The 25,069-nt window shown below is 56.0% G+C and overlaps 1 protein-coding gene and 22 non-coding genes across 23 annotated transcripts; 17 read left to right on the top strand and 6 right to left on the bottom strand.

Annotated features, from left to right (window-relative positions):
• Nucleotides 1-71: 71 nt before the first annotated feature.
• On the bottom strand, nucleotides 72-143 carry TRNAP-AGG (transfer RNA proline (anticodon AGG)). Its single transcript has one exon. It is a non-coding gene; the product is annotated as a tRNA-Pro (tRNA).
• Nucleotides 144-1,465: 1,322 nt separating this feature from the next.
• On the top strand, nucleotides 1,466-1,537 carry TRNAP-AGG (transfer RNA proline (anticodon AGG)). The gene has a single exon. It is a non-coding gene; the product is annotated as a tRNA-Pro (tRNA).
• Nucleotides 1,538-2,594: 1,057 nt separating this feature from the next.
• TRNAP-AGG (transfer RNA proline (anticodon AGG)) lies at nucleotides 2,595-2,666 on the top strand. The gene has a single exon. It is a non-coding gene; the product is annotated as a tRNA-Pro (tRNA).
• A 169-nt stretch (nucleotides 2,667-2,835) lies between these two features.
• TRNAA-UGC (transfer RNA alanine (anticodon UGC)) lies at nucleotides 2,836-2,907 on the top strand. The gene has a single exon. It is a non-coding gene; the product is annotated as a tRNA-Ala (tRNA).
• A 5,603-nt stretch (nucleotides 2,908-8,510) lies between these two features.
• Nucleotides 8,511-9,060, top strand: LOC130600725 (beta-keratin-related protein-like). Its single transcript, XM_057412312.1, has one exon. It carries the CDS (start codon nucleotides 8,511-8,513, stop codon nucleotides 8,808-8,810), a length of 300 nt encoding a protein of 99 aa, XP_057268295.1. The 3' UTR covers nucleotides 8,811-9,060.
• Nucleotides 9,061-14,094: 5,034 nt separating this feature from the next.
• On the top strand, nucleotides 14,095-14,166 carry TRNAP-CGG (transfer RNA proline (anticodon CGG)). Its single transcript has one exon. It is a non-coding gene; the product is annotated as a tRNA-Pro (tRNA).
• Nucleotides 14,167-14,337: 171 nt separating this feature from the next.
• TRNAA-UGC (transfer RNA alanine (anticodon UGC)) lies at nucleotides 14,338-14,409 on the top strand. Its single transcript has one exon. It is a non-coding gene; the product is annotated as a tRNA-Ala (tRNA).
• Nucleotides 14,410-15,206: 797 nt separating this feature from the next.
• Nucleotides 15,207-15,278, bottom strand: TRNAP-AGG (transfer RNA proline (anticodon AGG)). Its single transcript has one exon. It is a non-coding gene; the product is annotated as a tRNA-Pro (tRNA).
• A 609-nt stretch (nucleotides 15,279-15,887) lies between these two features.
• Nucleotides 15,888-15,959, top strand: TRNAA-UGC (transfer RNA alanine (anticodon UGC)). The gene has a single exon. It is a non-coding gene; the product is annotated as a tRNA-Ala (tRNA).
• Nucleotides 15,960-16,238: 279 nt separating this feature from the next.
• On the top strand, nucleotides 16,239-16,320 carry TRNAS-UGA (transfer RNA serine (anticodon UGA)). Its single transcript has one exon. It is a non-coding gene; the product is annotated as a tRNA-Ser (tRNA).
• Nucleotides 16,321-16,719: 399 nt separating this feature from the next.
• TRNAA-CGC (transfer RNA alanine (anticodon CGC)) lies at nucleotides 16,720-16,791 on the bottom strand. The gene has a single exon. It is a non-coding gene; the product is annotated as a tRNA-Ala (tRNA).
• A 737-nt stretch (nucleotides 16,792-17,528) lies between these two features.
• TRNAP-CGG (transfer RNA proline (anticodon CGG)) lies at nucleotides 17,529-17,600 on the top strand. The gene has a single exon. It is a non-coding gene; the product is annotated as a tRNA-Pro (tRNA).
• A 284-nt stretch (nucleotides 17,601-17,884) lies between these two features.
• TRNAA-UGC (transfer RNA alanine (anticodon UGC)) lies at nucleotides 17,885-17,956 on the top strand. The gene has a single exon. It is a non-coding gene; the product is annotated as a tRNA-Ala (tRNA).
• Nucleotides 17,957-18,504: 548 nt separating this feature from the next.
• TRNAP-AGG (transfer RNA proline (anticodon AGG)) lies at nucleotides 18,505-18,576 on the top strand. Its single transcript has one exon. It is a non-coding gene; the product is annotated as a tRNA-Pro (tRNA).
• Nucleotides 18,577-19,078: 502 nt separating this feature from the next.
• On the top strand, nucleotides 19,079-19,150 carry TRNAP-UGG (transfer RNA proline (anticodon UGG)). The gene has a single exon. It is a non-coding gene; the product is annotated as a tRNA-Pro (tRNA).
• A 379-nt stretch (nucleotides 19,151-19,529) lies between these two features.
• On the top strand, nucleotides 19,530-19,601 carry TRNAA-UGC (transfer RNA alanine (anticodon UGC)). Its single transcript has one exon. It is a non-coding gene; the product is annotated as a tRNA-Ala (tRNA).
• A 631-nt stretch (nucleotides 19,602-20,232) lies between these two features.
• TRNAS-CGA (transfer RNA serine (anticodon CGA)) lies at nucleotides 20,233-20,314 on the bottom strand. Its single transcript has one exon. It is a non-coding gene; the product is annotated as a tRNA-Ser (tRNA).
• Nucleotides 20,315-20,565: 251 nt separating this feature from the next.
• TRNAP-AGG (transfer RNA proline (anticodon AGG)) lies at nucleotides 20,566-20,637 on the top strand. The gene has a single exon. It is a non-coding gene; the product is annotated as a tRNA-Pro (tRNA).
• A 787-nt stretch (nucleotides 20,638-21,424) lies between these two features.
• Nucleotides 21,425-21,498, top strand: TRNAT-AGU (transfer RNA threonine (anticodon AGU)). The gene has a single exon. It is a non-coding gene; the product is annotated as a tRNA-Thr (tRNA).
• Nucleotides 21,499-22,708: 1,210 nt separating this feature from the next.
• On the bottom strand, nucleotides 22,709-22,790 carry TRNAS-GCU (transfer RNA serine (anticodon GCU)). The gene has a single exon. It is a non-coding gene; the product is annotated as a tRNA-Ser (tRNA).
• Nucleotides 22,791-23,005: 215 nt separating this feature from the next.
• On the top strand, nucleotides 23,006-23,078 carry TRNAM-CAU (transfer RNA methionine (anticodon CAU)). Its single transcript has one exon. It is a non-coding gene; the product is annotated as a tRNA-Met (tRNA).
• Nucleotides 23,079-23,309: 231 nt separating this feature from the next.
• Nucleotides 23,310-23,382, bottom strand: TRNAM-CAU (transfer RNA methionine (anticodon CAU)). Its single transcript has one exon. It is a non-coding gene; the product is annotated as a tRNA-Met (tRNA).
• Nucleotides 23,383-23,504: 122 nt separating this feature from the next.
• Nucleotides 23,505-23,586, top strand: TRNAS-GCU (transfer RNA serine (anticodon GCU)). The gene has a single exon. It is a non-coding gene; the product is annotated as a tRNA-Ser (tRNA).
• The last annotated feature ends 1,483 nt before the right edge of the window (nucleotides 23,587-25,069 follow it).

Genomic DNA, 25,069 nt, shown 5'->3' with positions numbered 1-25,069 from the left:
GCACAGCTGGGGAGGCCTCATCTCCTGTCCATCTGGGCCGGGCAGCATCGGCCCGGCTGTGCCCAAAAGCAGGGCTCGTCCGGGAGTTGAACCCGGGACCTCTCGCACCCTAAGCGAGAATCATACCCCTAGACCAACGAGCCGGGGTGCGCAGCTGCACGGGCATCCCCTCCCGATGGGGGTTGCGGTGTGCCCAGGGACCCCTAGTATACCCCTTGCTGTGTCTGCAATGGTCCCAGTGTTAGCGTAAGAACTGACACATAACCACCGGAATGGTTATATGAGGTGCTTTATTGCAGCGCTGGGAAACCAGGGGCACGCGCCCAAATCTGGCTTCGACCCGTCACATCGCGTTCTCAATTTATACACCCTAATTTCGTAACTAATACATATGCATCAAGGATTACTTCATTAGTCCATTACGACATCAGCCTCTTCTGCGCTTGCGCAGCCCCCTCTGGTGGTCGTCCCGATGAAGTAAGGAGTCTTCCTCAGATGAAGTAAGGAGTCTTCCTCCCCTTACTCTTTTCACCTTTCTGTTCTTTGGACAGGCCCCAACCATTATGTGGATGTCAGCATTCTCACTTCCTCGCTTGGCTTGTCCTTTTATGTTGCAATGATTTCACAAAGCTACCGATATTGCAGAGATGAAATTTTCTGCTGCTTAAGATACATGGTTTCCATTTCTAGACAAAGCTTCCTTGTAAGCAGTACAAAAAGTATGAATGTCTGTTTTATCAAGACGCACAGTTAGACAAAGCTTCCTTGTTCTAAACTACAAGGTCTTAGGCCAGATATCCTGTGTCCTTCTCGTTGTTATGTTAGTTTCTACTGCTGAGGATACCACAGCAAAGTTACAACACTCTTTTAATATACAGAAGTCTACTATTGATTCAAAAACTTTTCAAATATAGTCATTTCTCTCGCTCTATATAATTATTTTAACGTAAAATTTCACTCTTTTTCTAACACCAGGGCAGGAGGTACACAGGCATCCCACCGGGTTTTCCTGCTTTTGCAGTCCCAGGAAGGTAGGAGCGGCATGAGGGAGGGTGCGTCCCAAAAAGGAAATCAGGCAAATCCACCGGGAGGTCTGCCTGGAAGAGCAAGGAGCTCCTGGACAATCTCCAATTCAAAAAGGAGGCCTACAGAGGGTGGAAGGAAGGACAGATTGCCTCAGATTAATATAGAAATACTGTCCAAGCATCTAGGGATGTAGTCAGGAAAACTAAAGCCCTGAATGAACTGAATCTGGTCAGGGACATGAAGGGCTATAAGGAAAGCTTCCATAGGTATATTAGCGATAAAAAGAAGACCAGGGAAAAACTGACGGACACGGGAGTCCTGGTTACCCAGCATGAGGCATTTAACAACTCATATACTGAGGTCTTTTACCCCTGGGGCCCCGGCCCCAGCACCCCGGTGCCGGCACGGTGGGGGGGCTGCCCGTGCAGCCGAGCACCTTGGCTCGTTGGTCTAGGGGTATGATTCTCGCTTAGGGTGCGAGAGGTCCCGGGTTCAAATCCCGGACGAGCCCTGCTTTTGGGTACCCCACAGCCTGTGGGGACAGGGCACAGACGGGGTCATATCCCCGGTGGGCTGCTCTGCTGGGGGCTGCGTCCAGAAAAATATGTCCCCTCTCTGCCTCAGACCACCCCACTCCCCCAGGCCCCTTGTCAGCCAAGGGGCACCCGCGGTCACCCAGAGCCTCCAAAGCTCCAAACCCCACACTCAGCAGCTCTGGTGAGTAGAAGAAGGAAGCAGCAAGGAATTTTCAGGGACTGACAAGGAGCCAGGTCACAGGGGCACATTGGTTTTGAGGGATGCCGCATGGAGGAATACGGTTTGGAGATGCTGCAAATCACTGGGCATTTCAACCTCTATATGTCTGAAGAGGAGGACAAACTCTGGGGTTGAATGGTGTGGGAGATGCTGGGCGCTGATGCCCCATGGCCATGGAGCAGCCACAGGCAGAGGGACCTCCCTGCTCCTACAATGCACACCCCAAAATCCCAAAGGTGTGTGGGTCACAGAGGTTAGGATGCAATGGGGTGCAATGGAGTGCAGCACCCCGGCTTGTTGGTCTAGGGGTATGATTCTCGCTTAGGGTGTGAGAGGTCCCGGATTCAACTCCTGGGTGAGCCCTGCTTTTGGGCACTCACTGCCTGGCATCAGCCCATGAGGGATAGGCATGGACTGGGTAACATCCCAAATGAGCTCTGTGTGCCCCAGGCAAAAGCAGGGCAGGCTTTGCCCATGGAAGGACTGGAAGTTGGACCCACATTCCTCTTGCACCTGAAGGTGTAACCATACCCCAAGTCTGCACTGGGTTCTCCAGCCCCCCTCCATGGCTCCACTGCCACTTGGTGTCTGTCCCCATTGGCACAATCCCCAGACACCCCATGATCCTCCTGGGCATCTTTTTGACCAGGGAAGCAGGAAAATCTCTGGGATGAATACTGGCACAGACCCCATTCCCACTCTGCTCCTGGATCCAAAGAGCATCCGGGGGGCCCTGGGGTCCCTGGGCACAGCGACCCCCCAGCACTCCCATGCCGGCACAGGGAGGGGGTGCCCATGCAGCTCTGCACCCCAGCTCGTTGGTCTAGGGGTATGATTCTCGCTTAGGGTGCGAGAGGTCCCGGGTTCAACTCCCGGACGAGCCCTGCTTTTGGGCACCATCTTCCCCATTGGTGTGGGGACCTTGGCATAACCAGGGCATGAGGGTGTGTTTTTGTGGGGAGAGCGCTGGGGCAGACCAGGGGGGGCAGTGTCAGTGGGGCAGCGGTGGGGGGTGAGGGGACTTGTGCAGGTGGGCAGAGCTGCCCCTGCAGAGGGGATGTAGCTCAGCGGGAGAGCGCTTGCTTTGCATGTAAGAGGCCCTGGGTTCAACCCCCAGCATCTCCACCTCCTTTTGCAGTGTGTGACCAACACAAGGGCTCATTGAACCCTGGGAGTCTCCCCCTCCAAGAGACACTCATACCCCTGAAAACAGCAAATTGGGATGTGCATCTGCAGCACAGCGGAGACCCTCCACACGGACCCTGCCCCTATCCTGCCATGAACCTATAAAGGAGAGCACAGAGTAGCTGCAGATGCTGGGGTTGGGGCACTCCCCATTGGAGGGTCCCATTTGTGAGCTGGCATGGCTGGAGGGTGCTGTGGGCCAGGTTTCATCCTTGGCTTTTCAGCTTTCCTGCTGGGTGGCAATGGCTGAGGAGGTCTCTGTCCCCTTCCCATGTCCTCTACCCAGTTCCGGGGGCAGGCCAGAGAGATGGAGCTAAGTGAGCATGGATGCCCCAGCATCCACTGCACTGAGGACCTATTCTAGGCCACTCTTCCCTTGCTGTGTTTCATGCATCTCAAAACAATGCAGTCTTTGGGACTGCCTGAGCCCTGAGGCTGCACGGAGATTGGAATGGCTTTGGGCACTCATGGGAAAAGGGAGGGAGACAACAAGTCCCTGCAGAGGCTGGGACCCCAAAACCCAGCTGTTGCTGGTAGGGGATGCATTGGATTCCCTGTGTCAGCACTGGGGGTCCTCCCAGCAGAGGGAAGGGTTTGGGAGCTGAGGTTTGGGTCAGGGGGTGATGTGTACCCCACAGGAGTGGGGCACCCCATGGTGTGGGCCATGTGGGCACCATGACTCAGCTGGTTAAAGTGCCTGTCTAGTAAACAGGAGATCCTGGATTCAACTCGCAGTGGTGCCTGGCCCAGGGGCTTCTTTTCCTCTGGACACAGGTTTGGGGGGGGGGGGGGGGGGGGTGGTGAGTGGAGGTGTGGGGCTGATGGAGACCTGGGACAGCCTGGGGTACACACTTTTATGGCAGAAATAAATGTCACCTCTCCCTTTGCCATCCTCTGAACACAGGGACAGAAGGGAGCGTGGGGAGGTCCAGTCAGATGTGTTGCCAGGGCTCTGCTCTGCTCTGAAGAACCAGCCACAGTCTGCAGCCTTTGGTCAGAAAAGGGGAAAAGGTTCCCTAAGAAAGGGTCTGAAGGAGGAGATGAGGTGGCTGAATGGTGGAAGTGATGCACTGCTAATCTACTGTGCTCCGCATGTGTGGGTTTGAATCCCACCTTCTTGGGACCCAGAAGCCTGCTGCTTACCATGGTTCAGTGCTTTGACTCTTGGAGGAGGTGTAACAGGATGGCCCGTGGGCTTGGGGAGCCAAGGGGACAGGCATGGGAGCGTGGGGCCAGGCACCTTGCACTGAAGGGCAACGCAGGTCCCTGAGCGAACCAGAGCAGGTTTGGCAACTGGGAGCAACAGTGCAGAGGCAGATGTGTATTTAACATGGCTGAGCAAAACAGAGAGAGGCAGGAGGGAGGTGATAGAACCACAGCCTGGTTTGGGTTGGAAGAGACCTTAAAGCTCATCCAGCTCTAACCCCTGCCACAGGCAGGGACACCTTCCACTAGAGCAGGGTGCTCCAAGACCCTGTGTCCAACCTGGCCTTGAACACTGCCAGGGATGGGGCAGCCACAGCTTCTCTGGGCACCCTGTGCCAGCACCTCAGCACCCTCACAGGGAAGAGCTTCTGCCTAAGAGCTCATCTCAATCTCCCCTGTTCTGGCAGGTTAAAGCCATTCCCCTTGTCCTGTCCCTACAGGCCCTTGTCCAAAGCCCCTCTCCAGGTTTCCTGCAGCCCCTTTAGGCACTGGAGCTGCTCTGAGGTCTCCCCTGAAGGAACCTTCTCTCGGCTGAACCAGCCCAGCTCTCTCAGCCTAGTTCCAGAGCAGAGCTGCTCCAGCCCCCACCATCCCTAGCACGCAGCATAGCTGCTATGGGGGGGAGCTCCCTCCTGCGTATGCAGCACTCGCAGTGGAGGTTCTGAAGAGAGGAGAGGATGAGCTACTGCAAGATGCAGATAAGAGGTAAAACCCCACATGCTGTGAGGCTTTAACTGCTGAAATCCAGAGGTCTTGAGGAGAGGGTAGCCTTGCGTTTCACAGAGCTGCCTGTGCTTCCATGTGGCTAGTTAAACCTGCTGTGCCAGCATTGCTGGCTCCTTCCCTGCTCCCACCCCTTTCCACAGATGAGGATGTAGCCAAGCAATGCCATGTCTTGGAGGCAAAGGCAAAGATGCTCAGGCTTAGTAGCCCACACTGCAAGCTGTACGCTGGCCTTTTGTCCTTCCCTGGGGACATGTTTCCTTCCCATGCCTTGAGGAAGTGCTGCTGGGATTGAGCTGCTTCCCTTTGTCAGCTCCTCCGGAGTCAGAAACAGGGCTGCAAGCAGATTTCCTGTGGAAAAGGCATGGGGTTTGGTGCACGGCAGGGGGGAGGGGGTACAGCCTTGGGGAAACACCAACATGCAGCTGGAGATGGTGAGATGGGAAGCGGTCAGTGCAGGCTCCCCCTAAGTTGGTGGTGCTGGTGTTGCAGGATGGAACCTGGGGACTTGCAGGGAAAGGAGACAAGCTGACTCCATTGGGACACCCTTGGGTTGTGTCTGCCCCAGTATATGTGTGCCCTTGCTCTGGTGTGCAGTGATGTGGCCTCCTGGGGGGGAAGGTGCCAGCCTCGGTGACGCTGGGGAGCATCAGCTCACCCAGGGACCTGGCAATTATAGGGGACATGTGAAAGGCATGGAACTGGATCACCTGCAGCCCCAGGGATGCCCAGAGCACTGGCTGGGCTCCACTGCCCAGGTTCCACACAGCCCTCTCAGATGCCTCAGAAAGGACACAGGTGGCCAAGGATGCTCCATGGATGCAGCATGAGTCTGTCTGCACCAGGATGCTTCTGGCACCAGCATGTCCCACTTTGCCCATCAACCATATGGGAATGGTCCCTGGGATGTCGGCTGTAGCCCTAAGGGAAGTGCACTGGATGAAGTAGTTCCTTGGCGATGGGATGCAATGGGCCTGTTGCTGTTGCAAAATGTGCCTTTGGCTTTCAGGAGACATTTGGGGCAGGGGTAAGCTTCCACCCTCCAGCCAGTCTGAGAGACATCTGGCCCTTGGGTTGGTGGAAATCAAAACGCAGAGTGGTAAAACTGGAGCTGCAAAGTGCTGCTGGGGCTGGTGATGGGAAGGGAAACACAGCAAGTGGTGGTCCTGGGCTGTGTTTCTCCTTGTGCCCTTTTCTGCAGGAAGAACCAGGGCTGAGATGGTCACTCCTCCTCGAAGTTAAGAAGCTGGGTCTGATGTGTTTGGTTTGGTGATATTTTCTTGGTGCTGTGGCTCCTCCAGAGAGAGCCATGTCTCAAGCAGAAAGTGCTCATTCCCTGAAACAAATAGGGGTTGGAAAAAAAACACTCTTTGCCTTTTTCCCCAGTATCTATGTTTCCAGGAAGAGCTCTTTCCCTTACAGATTTATTTTGTTTTAATCTAATTCATGGCACAAATCTGTGGCATCATTTCATCATTCAAAAGTGGTGGCAAAAAGCAGCAGGGTAAAGCTTAGAATACTCACCTTTTCCTACTCACAGAATGACCATTTAGGAGGCTGTGATGAACCCACAGCCTTATTCCAAGCAGGCTGCAAGGCTGATTCCTTCTGAAGCACGTAGCCCCCACTGCACATCAGAAAAGCTGATTTCCTCTTTCCCCTTCCAGAATGATGCTGAAAATGCCTCTGAAAGGCTTTTTTGCCTCGGCAGGCAGGGCAGGGAGGAGCCACTAGGGACAATTCAGCACTGTCACCAAGGCTCTGCAAGGCCAGCTCATCCTAGAAACTAAAATGACCCCCAGACCCCTACAGGGCACATCTTTAACAGCGATGCTAACAACCCCCGGCTCCACACATGCATAGTACATGTACCCTGCTGTTGACATGGTTAATTCCAGGGCAGGAGATGTTTGTGCCTTCATTTAGGCTCTGCTGGCTTGAAATGAGAAGCCTTCTTCAACCTTTCCTTGCCCCTAGAGCCTGACGGCTCATTCCCCTGCTCGGGACCACATCAGCAACTCCCTCTCCTCAACTTGATGGTGATTCACATTTAAGTGCAGGTCGGGATTTGTGCGACTCCCCAGCTGCTTAGCATCTAACAGGCATTCTGCAGGGTGACCCGGTGTCACGCCACAGCCTCTAATTAAACAACATCACTGCATCCCAAGGAAGCAGGGCTGAGAACTTCGGGCTCGCCACTGTTAGCGCACCCAAAGAGCAGTTGGAAAGGCTCTTGGCCTCAGAAATCAGTTCAGCACGCAAAACTAGTCAGATTTGATGTGTGCCACCTCCAGGTGCCTATGGGTTTGAAATCTAATATCCCTTCCAAACAGAACCCATAGCACAAGTGTAAGGAATAATAACAGAAACAGGCAAAATCCTCTCAGTGGATCCAGAAGCATAACACCTGGCTCCAGCCAGGCTAGCTCAGGACTGTGTCTGTGGTAGGTTTACCCACAAATACATGCTCCTTATAGTCAACCTACATCCCCAAGCTCACCTCAGGTGCACCAAGGAGCTGAATTGCTTGCGCTCAGAGGAAGGTGGGGAGAGATGCGCTGGATGTGCCCTAAATTCTGCTGCAACACTCTCTTGCCTGACGGCATCAGATGTACTCTGGCCTTAGGAAGTGAGGTAATTAATGCCTGTAGCCCAAATCATTTCAATCTTACTCAGTATGAAGTGGAAGCAAAATACGGCGGATGAAAGGGGGAACTGTTTAACCAGCCGGGGGAGCTTTCCGAGGAGAAAAGTGCCGGTTGCTGGGGAGTTTCAGGCAGAAGGTACGCACCCGCACCCCCGGGGCCGGGGCACCCTATAAAACCCCACACGGTGCCTCGAGCCCCACCACCCATTCCCAGTCGCCGCTGCTGCCGTCACCTGGGTAAGTCAAGAGCGAGACGGGCTCCGTCTCCTTCCCAGCTGAGCTGTTTCTTTCACGGATGCCTTGTGCCCAGTCCTCCACCCGAGTCCCAGGTTGGTTACCTGCCTCCCTCCCCCCTGTGGAGGAGGAGGATGCTGGGGAAGGGTTTCATTTCTGCTCCAAAGCGAGGAGTGTAAGGGGGCTTGTAACCACGGAGCCAGGTCCGTCCTGCGTGGTTTGCCTTGCTGAAGCCTTTCAGCCAAAAGAAGAATATGCCCGGGTTGCAGGGATCAATGCGTCACTGATTATGGAAGGGCATCAGAGGTCCCTTAGGTTTTGGGATGGGATAACTCGGCTCATGTTAAATCCAGCTTGCTCATGTTATGTTGGTTTAAGTTGTGTTTTTTTTTGTCTCAGGAAGCGTTTTGCTTGCTGAGGGCTTTGTTGTTGGCTTGAAGGGAGGCACTGTGCAGGGCTGGGTCTGCTCTCAGCATCTGGTGCTTCCCCAGATGTGCTACTCAAACCAAACTCCTTGCATTTTCCCAAGTGAGTTATGGGATGAGGAAAGGAGGAAGCCCATTTGGAAAGCCTTCCTTTGGGGTTTCTAAGCCATCCAAGCTCATCCCTTAGCTTGCTTTCCCACACTTCTTATTATGGGAGCCACTGAATAAGGGCTCAGCAGGGATGGACCAGCCTCTGCCTTGCATTTACCCCCTGGCTCTGGCTTTCAGGTAGACGTCCTTGCCGAGCAATGTCCTGCTACGACCTGTGCCTGCCCTCCTCCTGCGGTCCCCGGCCACTGGCCACCAGCTGCAATCAGCCCTGCTTCCGCCGCTGTGGGGACTCCACCACCGTCATCCAGCCCCCCACTGTCGTGGTCACCCTGCCCGGGCCCATCCTCAGCTCTTACCCGCAGAACACGACGGTGGGATCCACGGCGTCGGCCGCTGTTGGGAACTACCTGCGGTGCTGCGGGATCCCCGTGGGCTCCGGTGGTCCCCGCGGGCTGGGGAAGGCAGGACTGCTGTGCCTAGGCAGCAGCGGGATATAGGGGTCTCTGTGACGGTCACCTCCTGCTGATGCCAGCAGAACCTCTGCATCAGGAAGGACAAACGAAGAACAGGACCAAGACCGGGGAAGAGGACTAAGAAAAGGCCCGTGGGTTTCCCAGATGGGAGGGGGGGAGCTGCAGACCCCCACCAGGAGGAAGGGATCCATGTGAGCTTGTCACCGTGCCTATGTATACCTTTCTCTCACTAAGCCTTGCTTTATATTTCCATGTAGGTGTCACACCCTGTGGGGCTACACAGCATTTGCTGCTGGCTGGGCAAAAATGCTTATAGCAGGCTGTAGGGGGAAGATGATAGCCATGGGGCAGTGGGGCAGAGGAACAGCCTTGTAGGGATCAGCTTGTCCCGGAGTGGGGTTTATCCATTTCTTTATCAAGCACTGGAAATGCACTTCTCTTACTCTGCACTGATTTATTCTCGTATCTCATTAAAGTCATGCTGCATCATAGACTGAGTCTTCTGGTGTTCCTTGTGCCTCTGGACTGGAGACAACTTGTTGCTGGGGGTGGGGATTCCTTTTGGTTTTGGACTGAAATGAGGGTTTCTGCTGCTCAGCTCCTCACTGTGTTGACATAAGTGTGTGATTTGCTGTGACCAGCTCGAAGATAACTTTCCCAGCCTGGAAAACTCTCCTGCTGCCCCATAGCAAGCATCTGCTTAGGGAGTTCTTCCTGCAGGAGCACACTTTTTTGCCTGTTCCCTCAAGGAGGTGGGAACATGGAGGTTTAGCATTTTACCCTGTGTTTTGCAGCAGTTTTAGGGGTATGCTGAGGATGGATGTGGGGTCAGGGAAAAAAGGTAGAAGTGGGCTTCTTTGGATAGCTATCCTGTGCCCAACTCACATAGCGTTTTATGGGTGACGATGAAGAATAAAATATTCCTAAGATATACTGGGGCAAAACCAGACCTCAAGGTTTAGGCTCTTCATTCTTGCTCTTTATAAGGCAAAAGAGGCCTTATACAAATAGTATGTGCTGACTCAACTCAGGTGGCAGTGAGGCATGTGGTGTATCTCCATCTGTCTGTAACTCTTAATGAAACAACAGAAACGTTTTGTTCTGTGCTGCTGATTGCATGACTAGACATACATGTGTACAGCTGTGACTCCAGCCTTTGCCTGGAGTAAGCCTTATCTGTGAGCTGAATATCCCCATGTTCCTATCCTGGCTCAGGGAGCACACGTTGTCCTGCAGCCCATGTTCACAGCAGCATCCCCAGCCCCATCAGGGAAAGAGGGGTGCCTGTGATGTGGAATGCGGTGCAGGGTTACCCAGATTTCCTCTATGTACACCCAGGTTTCCAAATATACACAGACACTTAGAAGCCCAGTTTGCTGTGACTGAGCACTGATTGATCAGAGGTGTCATGGAATCACAGAATCAACCAGGTTGGGAAAGTCCTTTAAGCTCATCCAGTCCAACCGTTCCCCACCACTGCCAAGGCCACCACTAACCCGTGGCACTGAGGCCTCGTCTCCACGGTGTGTGAACACTTGCAGGGACGGTGACTCCAGCCCTGCCCTGGGCAGTCTGTTCCAATGCCTGAGCACCCTGTGGGGAAGGAATTGTTCCTCAGCTCCATCTAAACCTGTCCTGGTGCAGCTTGAATCTTTCTGACATTTCTGAGACACCAAGCGTGGTGGACGCTCACATCTGTGGTGGTGCGATCAGGGAAGATATATAAACATAATAATGAGGACATGAAGAAGAAACTGATTTCCCTGTGTGCTACAGGTACAGAGGCAACAGCAACAACTGGACCAGCACTCAGAGCTTTGCTCTGTTGCTGTGTAGAGACACCTGCAGGTCCCATGCTGGCCAGTTAGAAGACAACAAGGGTAAGCCCTAGCCCCAGCCCCAGCCCCAGCACAGTGAGCTCTTTCCAAAGACTGGGACCCAAGACTTCAATTGGGCACATTGGTGAATTGAAGAATAATTGCTTTACAAGGAGGGGGTGCAGGTATCTCTGGAAGATGTCAGGCACTGAGTAAAGCCTCTTTTTAGGATGCCATGTATCAAGTAGAACCTATTCAGTTGATGGAAGGAGGAATAAGAGTCCTGCATTTTGGTAGTCTGACAATTTGCATAGAGCATATGAGTGCTTATAATGAGGCTGAGCTTGAAAGCATATTGGTCTTCAAAAGCCTTTGCCCAAGCTCAACTGGTTTTATTGCTCAGGAGATCTTCACAGAGGTGATCCTAATTTGGGGAAAATTCATGTGGCAATTGCCCAGCACCTTGAGCACCAGGAGAGGAGAGCTGTGGCTCCGCAGACCTCTCCTAGGGATGTTTTATCAGTTTATTTCTTATCCAAGCTCCAGGAATTACCTACAGAATGCAAAATTCTCCTGAACACTACAATGAGGAAAAGGGTTGGATTCCCAGCAAAAGCTGTGTTAGAAAGATGTAGCCATCCAGGGCTCATGTAACTTTCTTCCATCATAGGAGAGTCCAGGATGGAGCAGGGGGAACGAGCAATGGCATTTTTATGTGGCTTTTCACTGAATGACTTCACTGGTGAGGTGTTGCAGGTGTTCTTGCTGAGGCACTGGCACAGGGTGCCCAGAGAAGCTGTGGCTGCCCCATCCCTGGCAGTGTTCAAGGCCAGGTTGGACACAGGGGCTTGGAGCAACCTGCTCCAGTGGAAGTGTCCCTCCCTGTGGAACTGGATGAGCTTGGTCCTTTCCAACCTGAACCATTCCATGGTTCTATTACTACATGATTTTGGTTTGTTTTGTTTTGGTTTGTTTTGTTTGCTAGCCCTTGATTTGACTTGAAAATTGTGATGCCTTTCTGCAGACAGGCAAGTGAGGACCTCAGTGCCCTCCAGTGCTCCCTATCCTAAGGGATCTGGCACCCTGTCTCCCATGGGTGTTGTGGCTCCCAGCTGGGAGCCGTCCTGAATTCACTGTACCACATATCCCCCCAAGCCAGTGCTTGCCCAGGGCAGGACCCCACAGACTTGCTGATCAGGCCCTAAAATACAGGTTCCTACCAAAGGCCCTGGTGAGAAACAGTGAACTACAGACCAAGAGGGAACTATATCTTTCATGAGATGAAAAACAATGCTGAGTGGGTGGAAGGATGCACATGGAGGGAAATAGCTGGGTCCTGGTCCCAGCATCACTTACTTATGGCTTTCAAAAAGAGCAGCAGCAACAGAAGCATTTGTCAGAAGATCCTGGAGCACAGCCCAGACGCCACGCATGAATCTGTTGGGTCTTGTGTTCTGCTCACCTCCCATCCTCCCTCACCTGATTATGTCCTTACAGGAAACCTTCTCCATGCTGTCACCCAGCATCCTCCTCTGGCAGCAGTTATTGTTTCCTGGAGACCCCTCTTTCCCTGCATTTTCTGTCTTCCTTTGCTTTGGTGAAGACAACTGCAGCAGCAGACACTACAGTGCATGCACTATGGTGAGGTACACCAGCTCAGCAGGGAGCAGTCGAAACATGCTGGGAAGGTGGTGGGATAGCTCCTTATTGATGTCACAGTGTTAGGGGTGTCAATGTTCTGTTTGGGGTGCATGTAACCAAGGGAACATCCCCGCTTCCACCAGCTCTGGTGGCAAATGAGCTCACTGAGGTTTCTCTGTACTTGGGGAACCCAACAGCATCAGCCAGTGAGTATCTCGCATGGCAGTGGGTGTGGATAAGGCAGGTGGAGGGATGAAGTCATGGTGTGAGTTGAACCAGCACAGTATGGAGCTGTCATGGGAAAGGGAAGACTGGTGTGAACAGCAAGTAAGTGGCACCATCAGCAATGGAAACCCCAGGCAGCACGGGGCTGGTGATAGCAATAGAGGGATTGGTGGTGGCTGTGTAATTGCTGGGATAACAAGATCGTGGCACATCAGTCTGTGGCCTCTCTGCACATCCAGATGGGAAGGCAGAAATCCCAGTGACTCATAGCAGTGGGGCAGGATGAAGAGCCAGAACCACTGCCTGTGCTTTTGCTGGGTTGCAAAAGGCATCTCCCACCCCAGCTCCCAAGTGCCAAGCTGAAGGCAATACCAGGAGGGCAAGCAGGCCTCAACAGGCAGCACCCATCATCCTCCTCACTGGGGAAGGACCTGTGGCCAGAGCACTTGGGGACAAGCATCCTGGAGCCAGCTGGGTGGAGAGACAGAGCCGCTGGAGCTGGGAGCCTGCAGGCAGGGCGGACTGAGGTGGGGCTTGTTTCCCAATCAGATCCTCCTTCCTTGCCCACCAGAGTTTCCAACACCATTTTGCACCAAAGCATACCGGACACTTGCTCTTAGGTTTTAGGAAGGGCAGAGAAAGTGGCTGGCTGGCTGGGATAATAGGATACCCGACCCCAAGCACCCGCAGTCTCACCCCTCTTTTCAAAGCACCATCCCTGCTACACAAGGGCCCTGCACCAGCCTGTGGAGCCAGACAGGCAATGGCTCCATCAGTTCTTCCCCAGGGCTGGAAATCCCATAAACCAGGAAAATAACAGGCCAGCCACATGTGTGAGTCACTGAGCCTCACCCTAAGCCCAGATCATTGCCACTGTTCCCTGCTGTCCTACATCCCCTTCTTCTGTGATCTGCTCCCACCAGGGTGAGCAGTGCTCGGGGATGGACAGCGATGAGTGCAACGGAAGAGGACACCAAATCCCCGTGGCTTAAAAGGTCATCATAGAATCCCAGACCTGGGTCTCCTCAGAGCACAGCAGAGGGGGAGAATCTCCTCCCTGACCTGCTGCTCACGCTGCGTGCTCTGGGTTGCAAGCACACAGTGCTGGGGCAGGTCCTGAGTGTTTCAGACACAAGAGATGCTCAGTTCTCGCACTGCTAATTCACATTTGCTGAGGATTAGATGTCTGCACGTCTCCCATAGAGAAGGGTGAGCAGGGTAAGGTGTGTGTTGCTAGCACTGGATGTGTAGGACTGAAGGAGCCATGACTGGAAATCCCTGGGGTGCCTGCTCCTCCTCTGCTTTGCAGAGCAGGGCTGAGGAACGAGGCTTGCCTGTGCTGCCGGTGGCAAATCCATCCTCCCGGCTCCCCTGGGTCAGCTCACGAGGTTTGGATTTACCCCAGACAGGTAACCCTGGCTCTGGCACAGCCTGCAATGCTATTAGCACTGCTGAACTTGCTGTGTGCGGGCTGTGCTACAGTACCTGTGTGTGGACAGGGACCCCCATTTCACTTGGAATCGGTCTCCAAGAGGTGATGATGGGAGATGAAGGCACCCAGGGACCATTAACTTGGTCCCAGTGTAGAGCACAGGGGCCAAGGGCCTGTGCGCCCAGCCCACCCCGGCTCGTTGGTCTAGGGGTATGATTCTCGCTTCGGGTGCGAGAGGTCCCGGGTTCAACTCCCGGACGAGCCCTGCTTTTGGGCATGCACTTTCCCTTTGGTGCCGGTGGCTGCGACATGACAAGGGTACAGGTAAGTGCAGCAGTGCTAAAGCACAGTGGCTTTGGTCCCAAGTTATGGCTGGGTATATCCCTATGGGCAGTATGGACCCCCAAGAGTCAGCAGAGAGGGGCTGTTGATGCAGGGGGATGTAGCTCAGCGGGAGAGCGTTTGCTTTGCATGTAAGAGGCCCTGGGTTCAACCCCCAGCATCTCCACCTCCTTTTGCCTCTCACAACGCCTTTCCTGTTACACAGGGGTGGTAGAGCTCCCCAGGCACCCTGGAAAAGCCCTGGGCTGGCCTGGGTGTGCAAGGGGAACACCACAGCCTCAGCTGCACCCCAGTAATGTGGGGACACAGGGGCAGGGGGTGCAGAAGAGGTTCTCAGCTCAGTCTAGGGGTATGATTCTCATTCAGGGGTGGAAGAGCTTCAGCTCCCAGACAAGCTGTCCTTCTGGGACAGCCCCTGCTTTGGGGACTGCATCCCTCCTGCTCTCCCAGTGGAGGATGTTCAGCCCTGGCCAACCTGGCCCCGTGGTGTGGCCAGAGGTTTCTTTTTCAGATGACACTGGGTTTAGTAACCTTGGATGCTATCACTGTGGTACTGGGGATGTTATAGCCTGCCTGGGCATCCCTCTGGGCGGGGGGGGGGGGGGGGGGGGGGGGGAGGGGAAGGGGTTGTAGCTCAGCAGGAGACCACTTGCTTTTAATGCGAAGAGACCCTGGGTTCAACCATTAGCATCTCCAGTGTTTTTTCCCTGAAAAATTCCAGTAAAAAACATGCCCTTTCTTTCTGCATGGGAATCATAGAGTGGTTCGGGTCGGAAAGGACCTTAAGAAAAGCTGACCTTCCTCCCCGACCCAGTTTTTCTCCTCCTTGCTCCTGACATCCTCATACCTGCTTCCTTTCACAGTTACCTGCCTCACGCCCAGGTACAGCTGCCCACCGGGATGTCACCTCTCCCATGCCCCACCCCTCATGGGCTGATGCCAGGCACGGGGTACCCAAAAGCAGGGCTCGTCCGGGAGTTGAACCCGGGACCTCTCGCACCCTAAGCGAGAATCATACCCCTAGACCAACGAGCCGGGGTGCGCAGCTGCACGGGCACCCCCTCCCTGTGGGGGGTTTCTGTGCCCAGGGCCCCCGGGCCCCCCCAGATGGTGTTTGGGGATGGGGCCTGCCCCAGCCCCAGCAGCAGAGAGGGGATGGGGTCTGTGCCAGGATTTTCCAGGAAATGATTTACATATTCGTGGGATTTCCTGGAACTATTTATAACATCTGCATCCTAATTACAGATTCGCTTTCTTGCTGAGTGGGGGTCTCTGGTGGTCCCCAATAGCCTTCCTCCCTGTGTTTACTGAATGGCCTCAGTGCTTGCGCAAGGTCCTAGTACTGAGTTAGCAGTTGGTATGTCCTTGCTTCTGTTATCTTGAAGGCTTAGGCTTACTGCCTGCTTAGCTGTTATCAGTCCCGGGATGTTCCTTCTCCCGTGAGCTGGACATTCCTTACTCCCTGCGTGTTAGCAAGTTAGAACAGTTTGCTGCATTTCACTATGTTAGTTGAGAGCCACACACGCTATTGTTAGCTTAAACATATGATTTTAGCCTACACCACCTAGCAGGGGGAGCGGTGTCAGTGGGGCAGCGGTGGGGGGTGAGGGCACCTGTGCAGGTGGGCAGAGCTGCCCCTGCAGAGGGGATGTAGCTCAGCGGGAGAGCGCTTGCTTTGCATGTAAGAGGCCCTGGGTTCAACCCCCAGCATCTCCACCTCCTTTTGCCTCTCAAACCTGTTATCTCCCAGTCATCACTGAGGGATGCTTCCCCTTGGTGCCTTCCCGTGCAAAGGCTCTGCTGCACCTGGATTTTTTCCCAACTATCAATAAATCCCCCTGGATGTTCCCTTTTCCCAGCCACAGCACTGGGGCTGCTAATGGGCAATGGGACCGTGCAGATGGTCCCATGCCAGCCTGGGGGTAAGTTTTCACCCCAGAGACCAATCCCAGGGCAATGTTGGGGTGTCCCTGGCCAAACGCTGGGATGTCAGAGGCTGTGATGGCCGAGGGGTGAAGGCGTTGGACTTGAAATCCAATAGGGTTTCCCTGCGCAGGTTCGAATCCTGCTCACAGCGCTAGCTTTTACAACAGCCGGATGAGGTTGGGGGCCGTGACCCCCCCATCCAATGGGAGATGATGGCCGGAGCAAAGTGGACGGGGAAGAGTCTTTCACCTGCCCTGGGCACTGGTGGGCTCTGGGTTCATCTCCCTCTTCGAGCCTTACTTTTGGGCACCCACCGCTGGGCACAGCCCATGAGGAATAGGGGTCACAAAGAGACAGAGCACGGCCCCGGATGTCACCTCCTGGGTGGGGAAAGGGCTCTGGAGGCAGTGGAGAAGGCAAAACAGGGACTTGCTGACACCATGTCCCTGCTGGGCAGCTCTACCCAGAAGCTGGGGTGGAGGCACAGGGGATGCCTTCCGGAGGTGGGAGTGGAGTCTGTTATCCCTGTCCTGTGGAGGAGGCAAAAGAATGGAGATGCTGGGGATTGAACCCAGGACCTCTTACATGCGAAGCAAGCGCTCTTCCACTGAGCTACATCCCCTTGCCTGGGGGCTTTCTGCACCTGAGAGTCCTGCTGCCCACCCTGCACCTCATGGACCTGTAGCTTTTGGAGCTGAGGCAGTCACAGCCACGGAATCATGGAATCACAGAATCAACCAGGCTGGAAAAGCCCTTTAAGCTCATCCAGTCCAACTGCTCCCCAGCACTGCCAAGGCCACCACTAACCCATGGCACTGAGGCCTCGTCTCCACGGTGTGTGAGCACTTGCAGGGACGGTGACTCCAGCACTGCCCTGGGCAGCCTGTTCCAATGCCTGAGCACCCTGTGGGGAAGGAATTGTTCCTCAGCTCCATCTAAACCTGCCCTGGTGCAGCTTGAGGCCGTTTCCTCTTGTCCCATCCCTTGTTCCTTGGGAGCAGAGCCCAGCCCCTCCTGGCTCCATCCTCCTGTCAGGCAGTTGTAGGGAGCGAAAAGTTCCCCCCCGATCCTTCTCTTCCCCAGACTAAACCCCCCAAGGTCCCTCAGCCATTCCCCATCACACTTGTGCTCCAGGCCCTGCACCAGCTCCATTGCCCTTCTCTGGACATGCTCCAGCACCTCTTGTAGTTGAGGGGCTGTGCCTGGGGGCTAGCCCCACAGCCAGGGCAGAGCAAGGGAGGAACCCCAGCTGTGAATACCCATCGAGACCAAAAAGAACATCCCAAAGTCCTGTCTCACCCAGCCAGTTCCCTAAGTATTGAAGGTCAAGAAGTGGGTTCCTCCCATAACAAGCACCCCGGCTCGTTGGTCTAGGGGTATGATTCTCGCTTCGGGTGCGAGAGGTCCCGGGTTCAACTCCCGGACGAGCCCTGTTTTTTGGGTACCTGCCTTCTTTGGCTGCAGTGTGTGTCCCCAGCCCATGGTGGGACCATGGCCAGCCTGGCGGAAGGGCATCAGCGCAGGGATGGCGAAGCGTTTGGGGTGGGCGTGTCCCCATGCCAGCAGGAAGACCCTTGGAATCAGTGATGGGGGTGGCCGTGCAACCCTGATAGTCTGATTTTGGGCTGCAGGGGCAGAGCAGGGGGAGCGGTGTCAGTGGGGCAGCGGTGGGGGATGAGGGCACTTGTGCAGGTGGGCAGAGCTATCTCTGCAGCGGGGATGTAGCTCAGCGGGAGAGCGCTTGCTTTGCATGTAAGAGGCCCTGGGTTCAATCCCCAGCATCTCCACCTCCTTTTGCCTTCCAACACCGCCTTTCCTGTCGGGCTGGGCTGGCAAAGTCCTATTCCCAGTAGAAGAGCCCTGGGAGTGCCTGAGGGCTCAGAGTCCTTTAACTTTATGGTCATCATCTCCTCAGGGATGATGCACATGGGAATGATGGGGAGCCACCCAGCATGGCTCATACCACCCCACCCTGCTCATATGGATGGCTGTTTCCTCACCTCTCCTGGCTCTGGAAAACCACAGGGGAGGTGAGTCTGCGCCCATCCTACCCTAGGGCCATCACAGACCCACACAGGAGCATTGCCCGGCTCCTGTGCACCCCCCACTGACCCTGTCCCATCCTGTCCTGGCTGCCCCATGTTCCTGCGAACTGGGGAAAGCTCTGGGTGTCCCATGCCTCCCGGCTCAGACCCCATCCCCGCTCTGCTGCTGGGGCTGGGGCAGGGCCCGTCCCCAGACAGCATCTGGGGGACCCCGGGGTCCCTGGGCACAGTGATCTCCCACTAACTCGGTGCCGGCACAGGGAGGGGGTGCCCGTGCAGTTGCGCACCCCGGCTCGTTGGTCTAGGGGTATGATTCTCGCTTAGGGTGCGAGAGGTCCCGGGTTCAACTCCCGGACGAGCCCTGCTTTTGGGCACAGCCGGGCCGATGCTGCCCGGCCCAGATGGACAGGAGATGAGGCCTCCCCAGCTGTGCAGCTCCTGCCAACACCAACGCTGGCCCCACAAGCACCCTGCGGAAGGGACACGAGGCCCACTGCTTTTGGCTACCCACTGCCAGGCACAGCCCATGAGGGACGGGACACGGACCGGGTGATACCCCCGGTGGGCAGCTCTGCTTGGGCCTGCGGGGCTTGGTGCAGGCATGGCGGTGGCAATGCAGCTCGGCGGCAGCAGCTCTGTGCCCAGCGTGGCACAGTGAGAGCAGCCCTGGAGATGGCAGAGTGGGAGATGCTGGGCACTGACGTGCCAGAGCCACCTCCAGCTGCTGGTCCATGGAGCAGCCAGAGCCGCAGGGACCTCCCTGCTCCCACATCGTGCCAAAGGAAAAGCACTGCCCCACCGCACCCCAAACTCCCAAAGGTGTGTGGGTCGCAGAAGCTGGGGTGCGATGGGGTGCAGCACCCCGGCTCGTTGGTCTAGGGGTATGATTCTCGCTTTGGGTGCGAGAGGTCCCGGGTTCAACTCCCGGACGAGCCCTGCTTTTGGGTAGCCACCCCACACCTTGGTGGGAGGACCTTGGCATTAAGCAGGGCAGGTTAACCCAGTGAGCAATGGCAGTGGTTGCTGCCCAGCACTGGGGTGTTGGTGCCTGGTCGTGGTGTGGGCAGGTCCCCGTGCTGGGGCTGGAGCCCAAGAGGCGGCAGAAGGCGGTGCGGGGCTGCGGGCAGGAGACAGACGGAGCCCGGGGTGGGAAAGGGCCTTTGGAGCGGCCCCGGGCAGCGCAGAGCAGACGGGAGCTGCCCTGAGGTGCGTTTTTGTGGGGAGGGCGCTGGGGCAGAGCAGGGGGAGCGGTGTCAGTGGGGCAGCGGTGGGGGGTGAGGGCATCTGTGCAGGTGGGCAGAGCTGCCCCTGCAGAGGGGATGTAGCTCAGCGGGAGAGCGCTTGCTTTGCATGTAAGAGGCCCTGGGTTCAACTCCCAGCATCTCCACCTCCTTTTGCCTGCCCAGACCCCTTGGCTGTTAGAGCCCCCCACACTTCATACCCCAAAGAGGCCTGGGGCTGCTTCCCGGCCCCAGCAGCCCATGGAGAACTGCGCCCGGGTCTTTTCCTGCACTGCCTGGGTGCTGCAGGGTGCAGGGGCACCTCGTGTCCCTTCCGCTGGGTGCTTGTGGGGCCAGGGTTGGTGTTGGCAGGAACTGCAGAGCTGGGGAGGCCTCATCTCCTGTCCAGCTGCGCCGGGCAGCATCGGCCCGGCTGTGCCCAAAAGCAGGGCTCATCTCAGAGCCCCAGTGGGGTGCCCTCTCCTGTCCCTCTGTTCTGTGGCCATCACCTCTCCGAGTGATGATGCACAGGGAGCTGGCTGCCATCTCAGCAAAGCCATCCTGCTTCTCTCCATCGCTGTTCCCTCACCTCTCCGAGGTCTGCAAAACGTAGACAACCCCAGGGGAGGTTGAGTCTGTGTCCTGCCTGCTCCAGGGGCATCAGAAACTCAACCTGGGGCTCACTTTGGGACTGAGGCAGGGAGCAGACTTCCTGGTGCAGCAGCAGTTCCAGAGGAAAGAGGCGCAGTGGCATCCCAGTTTCCCCAGTCCCCAGCGTGGGCACTTGGTAAAATCTGTCGCTGTGAGCAGGATTCGAACCTGCGCAGGGAAACCCTATTGGATTTCGAGTCCAACGCCTTCACCCCTCGGCCATCACAGCCCCAGCCCTGGGCACCCCGGGGGGGGGCACCAGCTCCATCCACCGGGCAACCCTGCTTCCCCCAGGCACCTCAGTGTCCTGGGAAATGGGGAAGGCTCCGGGGTGTCCGGTGCACCCCGGCTCAGACCCCATCCCCGCTCTGCTGCTGGGGCTGGGGCAGGGCCCATCCCCAAACAGCATCTGGGGGCCCCGGGGTCCCTGGGCACCACGACCCCCCACAGGGAGGGGGTGCCCGTGCAGCTGCGCACCCCGGCTCGTTGGTCTAGGGGTATGATTCTCGCTTAGGGTGCGAGAGGTCCCGGGTTCAACTCCCGGACGAGCCCTGCTTTTGGACACAGCTGGGGTGATGCTGCCTGGCCAGTATAGAGCTTATGTGGGACTTGGCCAGGGTTACCCTGCAGCCGCAGGCGCTTTGATCTTATCTGGAACACAGAGGACTCCCCCCCCGTAAGCACGAGGCCTTGAGATATGTGGTAAAGGGATTCATAGAGTCAGAGCCATTGAATGTTTTGTGCTGGCAGGGGCCTTAAGGCTCATCCAATTCCAACCCCCTGCCCTGGGCAGGGACACCTTCCACTAGAGCAGGTTGCTCCAAGCCCGTGTCCAACCTGGCCTTGAACACTGCCAGGGATGGGGCAGCCACAGCTTCTCCATTCCGGGTGGAACTAATGACTTACCCATAGGTTATTCTTTCCATATGTGCTCAATGAATTGCTGTCAAGCTTTGGACTGTAGCATGAATGCAGGAGGTGAATTTATCAATGGCAATTTTGAATCTGCATTTGTGTTGCTTCAAAACCTGCACTTTTCCTGAATCCATAATCATGACAGTTCCTACTGATCGTGACCAAACTGTGTGGAACTGGTGATAACCAGAAGTTAATCCCAGCTACCCCCAGCCCCTGATCTCTTAGTTCAGGAGCTGGAACATGGTGTGTGGGGGGGGTGATTTTCTGCCAAATCTCTACACTCTTAAAGCTTCACCCCTGTCCCCTGTGTCCCAACCCTGTGCCTAGGCCCATAGGTGCTGCAGGGTGACCCTGGTGCTGGGGTGGCAGGAGGATGGGGTCAGGGGCTGGCCATGGGGCACCCCATGATGCGGACCATGTGGGCGCCATGGCTCAGCTGGTTAAAGCGCCTGTCTAGTAAACAGGAGATCCTGGGTTCGACTCCCAGTGGTGCCTGGCCTGAGAGCTCCTTTTTCTCCCTATCCGAAGCTTGGGTGCAGGATGTTTCCTCATGGCCTGGCAGGGCCAGCTGCAGCTCCCCACTTCTCTGCCCTGCTGCCCCAGTTTGCTTCCTCCTGGTGACTAAACTGCCCCAGCACTGTCTGGGTGCAAGCTTTTACCAAGAGCATATTCCAGGGTGGGGCAGGGGCAGATCTGGATGTGATGGGGAATATCTGGAAGTCTGGTGGGGCAGAAAGGACGTGGGAGCATCCCCAAGAAGCAGGGTAGGTACTGAAGAGCCAGCAGCAGCACATATGTAATGGTGGAGTCCATGGGGACTCCTGAGGGTAACAGGGCTAATGCATCTCTCGGTGGATGTTGGGGCCCCTGGGCACAGGCTCTACTGTGGGCCTGGCTCATGGGATTTGTGCCTTCCGAGGGTGCCCAGACCTGTTGGACCAGTAGGTTTAGCTGCAGGAGAGAGCTCATCCCACCAACAGGCAGGGTGCAGGAGCTGATCCAGCAGCTCTTTGGTTGGGTCCCTATCTGGGCAACTTAGCCAGCTTATCCCGGTGCCAAGTAGAGCTGGGGTGATGTTAGGTCTTCCTGTCCCGCTCTGTGCTCCCATGGATTTGCACTCTCCCCTTTCCTCATTTATAGCAGTTAAAATGAGCTGGCACATTCACCAACACTTCTGATGCCAATCCTTTCCCATCTTCCCTTGCTCCCCGAGGTATCCATTTTGTCATGGCTTCATGCTTCATTTGTCCCACTCTGCTTTCCAGTTGCACCCTCCTCTTTTGGAGGGTTACTGCCTTACTGCTTAGCAGCCACTTTCTGCACTAATAGGGATCTCTTTAAGGGACTTCTTAGGTTTTAGAGGGTTTCTTTGAGGTTTGGATAAGACTCTTCCAGCTACCTCCATTCCAGGATCTGGCTGATCTTTTAAATGCTTCTTTAACTCCTCCTGCCTGGGCTCTTCGGTTTCCTCGGTTTCCTCTGCTGTGGGGATCTTGTGACCAAGATCTTTCCCTTTGGAGAATGCAGTTGTCATGGTTGGATGGGATTTGGAGCAATCAGGCACTTGCTACTGGAAGAAGGAGAGATGAGGCCGGGAGTCTCCATATTCCCGGCAGGAGCTTAACCCTCCTTGTGCTGCAGGACACCCCAGTCTAGGCTGTGTTCACCACTCCTCTCCAGCCTCCCCGCGCAGCAGCAAAAGTCTCGACGAGGGTGGGATTCGAACCCACGCGTGCAGAGCACAATGGATTAGCAGTCCATCGCCTTAACCACTCGGCCACCTCGTCCTGACACGTACCGCCCGCGGCCCCGCCCCTCGCTAACGGCCGCTGGGTCCTGCCGCCCGCCCGCCCGTTTCCGCTGCTCTGAGGACGCGGCCGCCGCTGCCGCGACGGGTCCCGTCCCGTCCAGCCCACCCCGCTGCGGGGCTCCCACAGCCCTCGGGAACGGCCCCGCCGCCCGCTCGGTCGCTGCAGGCCCAGCCCGGGCCTGCTTTGCCATCGCCCTCTTAGCGCAGCCGGCAGCGCGTCAGTCTCATAATCTGAAGGTCCTGAGTTCGAACCTCAGAGAGGGCAGACGTTTTGCCGCCCCGTCCGACGGGGAATGGGAGGGCGTAGGCCACCATTTTGCTGCCCCCGCGTGAGGCGGCCCTGCCTTGCGCACGGCTCCGTGCAGCTCCCTCCATTCTCAACGTTCCAGGGCCGATCCTCCTCGCTGTGGAGAGGCGGCCCTGCAAAAACGTCCCCGCGACGACATCTCCCCACGGCGGTCGGCTACGCGCAACGGGCAGCGGGTGGCAAAAAGCGTGCCCTCTCTGAGGCTCGAACTCAGGACCTTCAGATTATGAGACTGACGCGCTGCCTACTGCGCTAAGAGGGCTACGTCGAGCGAGACAGGGCCGAGCCCTTAGCTCCCCCCGACGGCTGCTTCCGGCGGCGCAGGTAGATGCGAAGCTGGTTGGCGGTGCGGAGGGGCGGGGCACCGCGGGCGGTGCGTGTCAGGACGAGGTGGCCGAGTGGTTAAGGCGATGGACTGCTAATCCATTGTGCTCTGCACGCGTGGGTTCGAATCCCACCCTCGTCGAGACTTTTGCTGCTGCTCCCGAGTTCTGCTCCACCGCGATCCGGAGGCAAGACAAGGTGGGGAGAATGTGGGGGTTTGTCCCGGGGAGTGAGAGCTGCTTCTACAGCCCCCCCGCAGTACGGCTCTGCTCTGGAGCCAGGCTGATGGAGCTGGTTCAGCCTGGAGAAGGCTCCTTAAGGGGAGACCTCAGAGCAGCTCCAGTGCCTAAAAGGCTGCAGGAAACCTGGAGAGGGGCTTTGGACAAGGGGCTGTAGGGACAGGACAAGGGGAATGGCTTTAACCTGCCAGAACAGGGGAGGCTGAGATGAGCTCTTAGGCAAAAGCTCTTCCCTGTGAGGGTGCTGAGGCACTGGCACAGGGTGCCCAGAGAAGCTGTGGCTGCCCCATCCCTGGCCGTGTTCAAGGCCGGGTTGGACACAGGGGCTTGGAGCACCCTGCTCTAGTGGAAAGTGCCCCTGCCATGAAATGGATGAGCTTTAAGGTCCTTTCCAACCCAAGCCATTCTGTGGTTCCATGATGGGGTCAGGCTCAGTGCTCCCAGCAGGGACACTGGTTTTGGGGTCAGGGACAGGCCCAGGGATGGGGTCACCCTCCTGCAGGCAGTGCTGTGGGACAGTGAGGCTCAGGGTCCAGCTATCAACCCGCTGTGACACTGCTCGGGGTGCTGCCATGGTGTGCAAGTCAAGGAGCTGATACCTGCCATCAGACCCAGGTAACAGAGACAAGAGGCAGGGCTGGATGCTCCAGTGCTCAGGTCTTTCTCTTGGGTGTCTATGAGGAGGGGCCAGAGCTCTTTTCATCCCCTCCCCATCTCCCTGCTAACACCCCGATACTGCCCCGCGTTTGACAATGCTCCCTTCCCAGAGCAGTGAACAATGCAATGGGCTGGACTGGGCTGGGCATGCACCACCAGAGACTACGCCAGGTCCTGTCCCAGCCCTGTGGGTCCCTTCCAACCCAAACTGCTCTGATTCACATTTGACAATCGCAGCACCATCCACAACTTCCTTTGAGAGCACCCTGTACCAGGAGCTTTTGCACAGCAACAAGGAAACAGCCCATTTCAAGACACTCAAAATTTACTAGGTACGAAACACATTTACATCAGACGTGAACCACATCCCCAAATGCTGTCAGGGTTTTTAGAGCTTTAATTCAGAACAGCAGCAGCAGTACTGGGGTCAAACACAGCCAAGAGCATCACTCTGGTTCCACTTTGCATGTCACCAAAGTTAACACAACTCAGCCAACACAACTATCATGGAGTATGAACAGTCTCAAAGCAAAATTTCAACTTCATATTGATCTACTGTTGCTATTCTAGGATAAAGACTAATAAGACAAATGCTATTAAAAGAAAAACAACTATAACATTACTTTCTTGGAAGGCAGATTACAGATGTGGACTACTGAGATGTCAAATGAAATAAGAAGCAAATCAGACAACTGGTCTCTGGCAGGGCAGAAAATCAGTGCTACTGCC

The sequence above is a fragment of the Pezoporus wallicus genome, unplaced genomic scaffold (genome assembly GCF_028554395.1).
Source record: "Pezoporus wallicus isolate ANWC-B61680 ecotype Strahan unplaced genomic scaffold, APGP_CSIRO_Pwel_v1 contig_6566, whole genome shotgun sequence".
NCBI classification, from domain to species: domain Eukaryota; kingdom Metazoa; phylum Chordata; class Aves; order Psittaciformes; family Psittacidae; genus Pezoporus; species Pezoporus wallicus.
This window is presented reverse-complemented; position numbering and strand designations above follow the sequence as displayed.

Bases quoted from the DNA above. Each gene is read 5' to 3' on its own strand.
- LOC130600725 (XM_057412312.1), top strand. From the start codon at position 8,511: ATGTCCTGCTACGACCTGTGCCTGCCCTCCTCCTGCGGTCCCCGGCCA.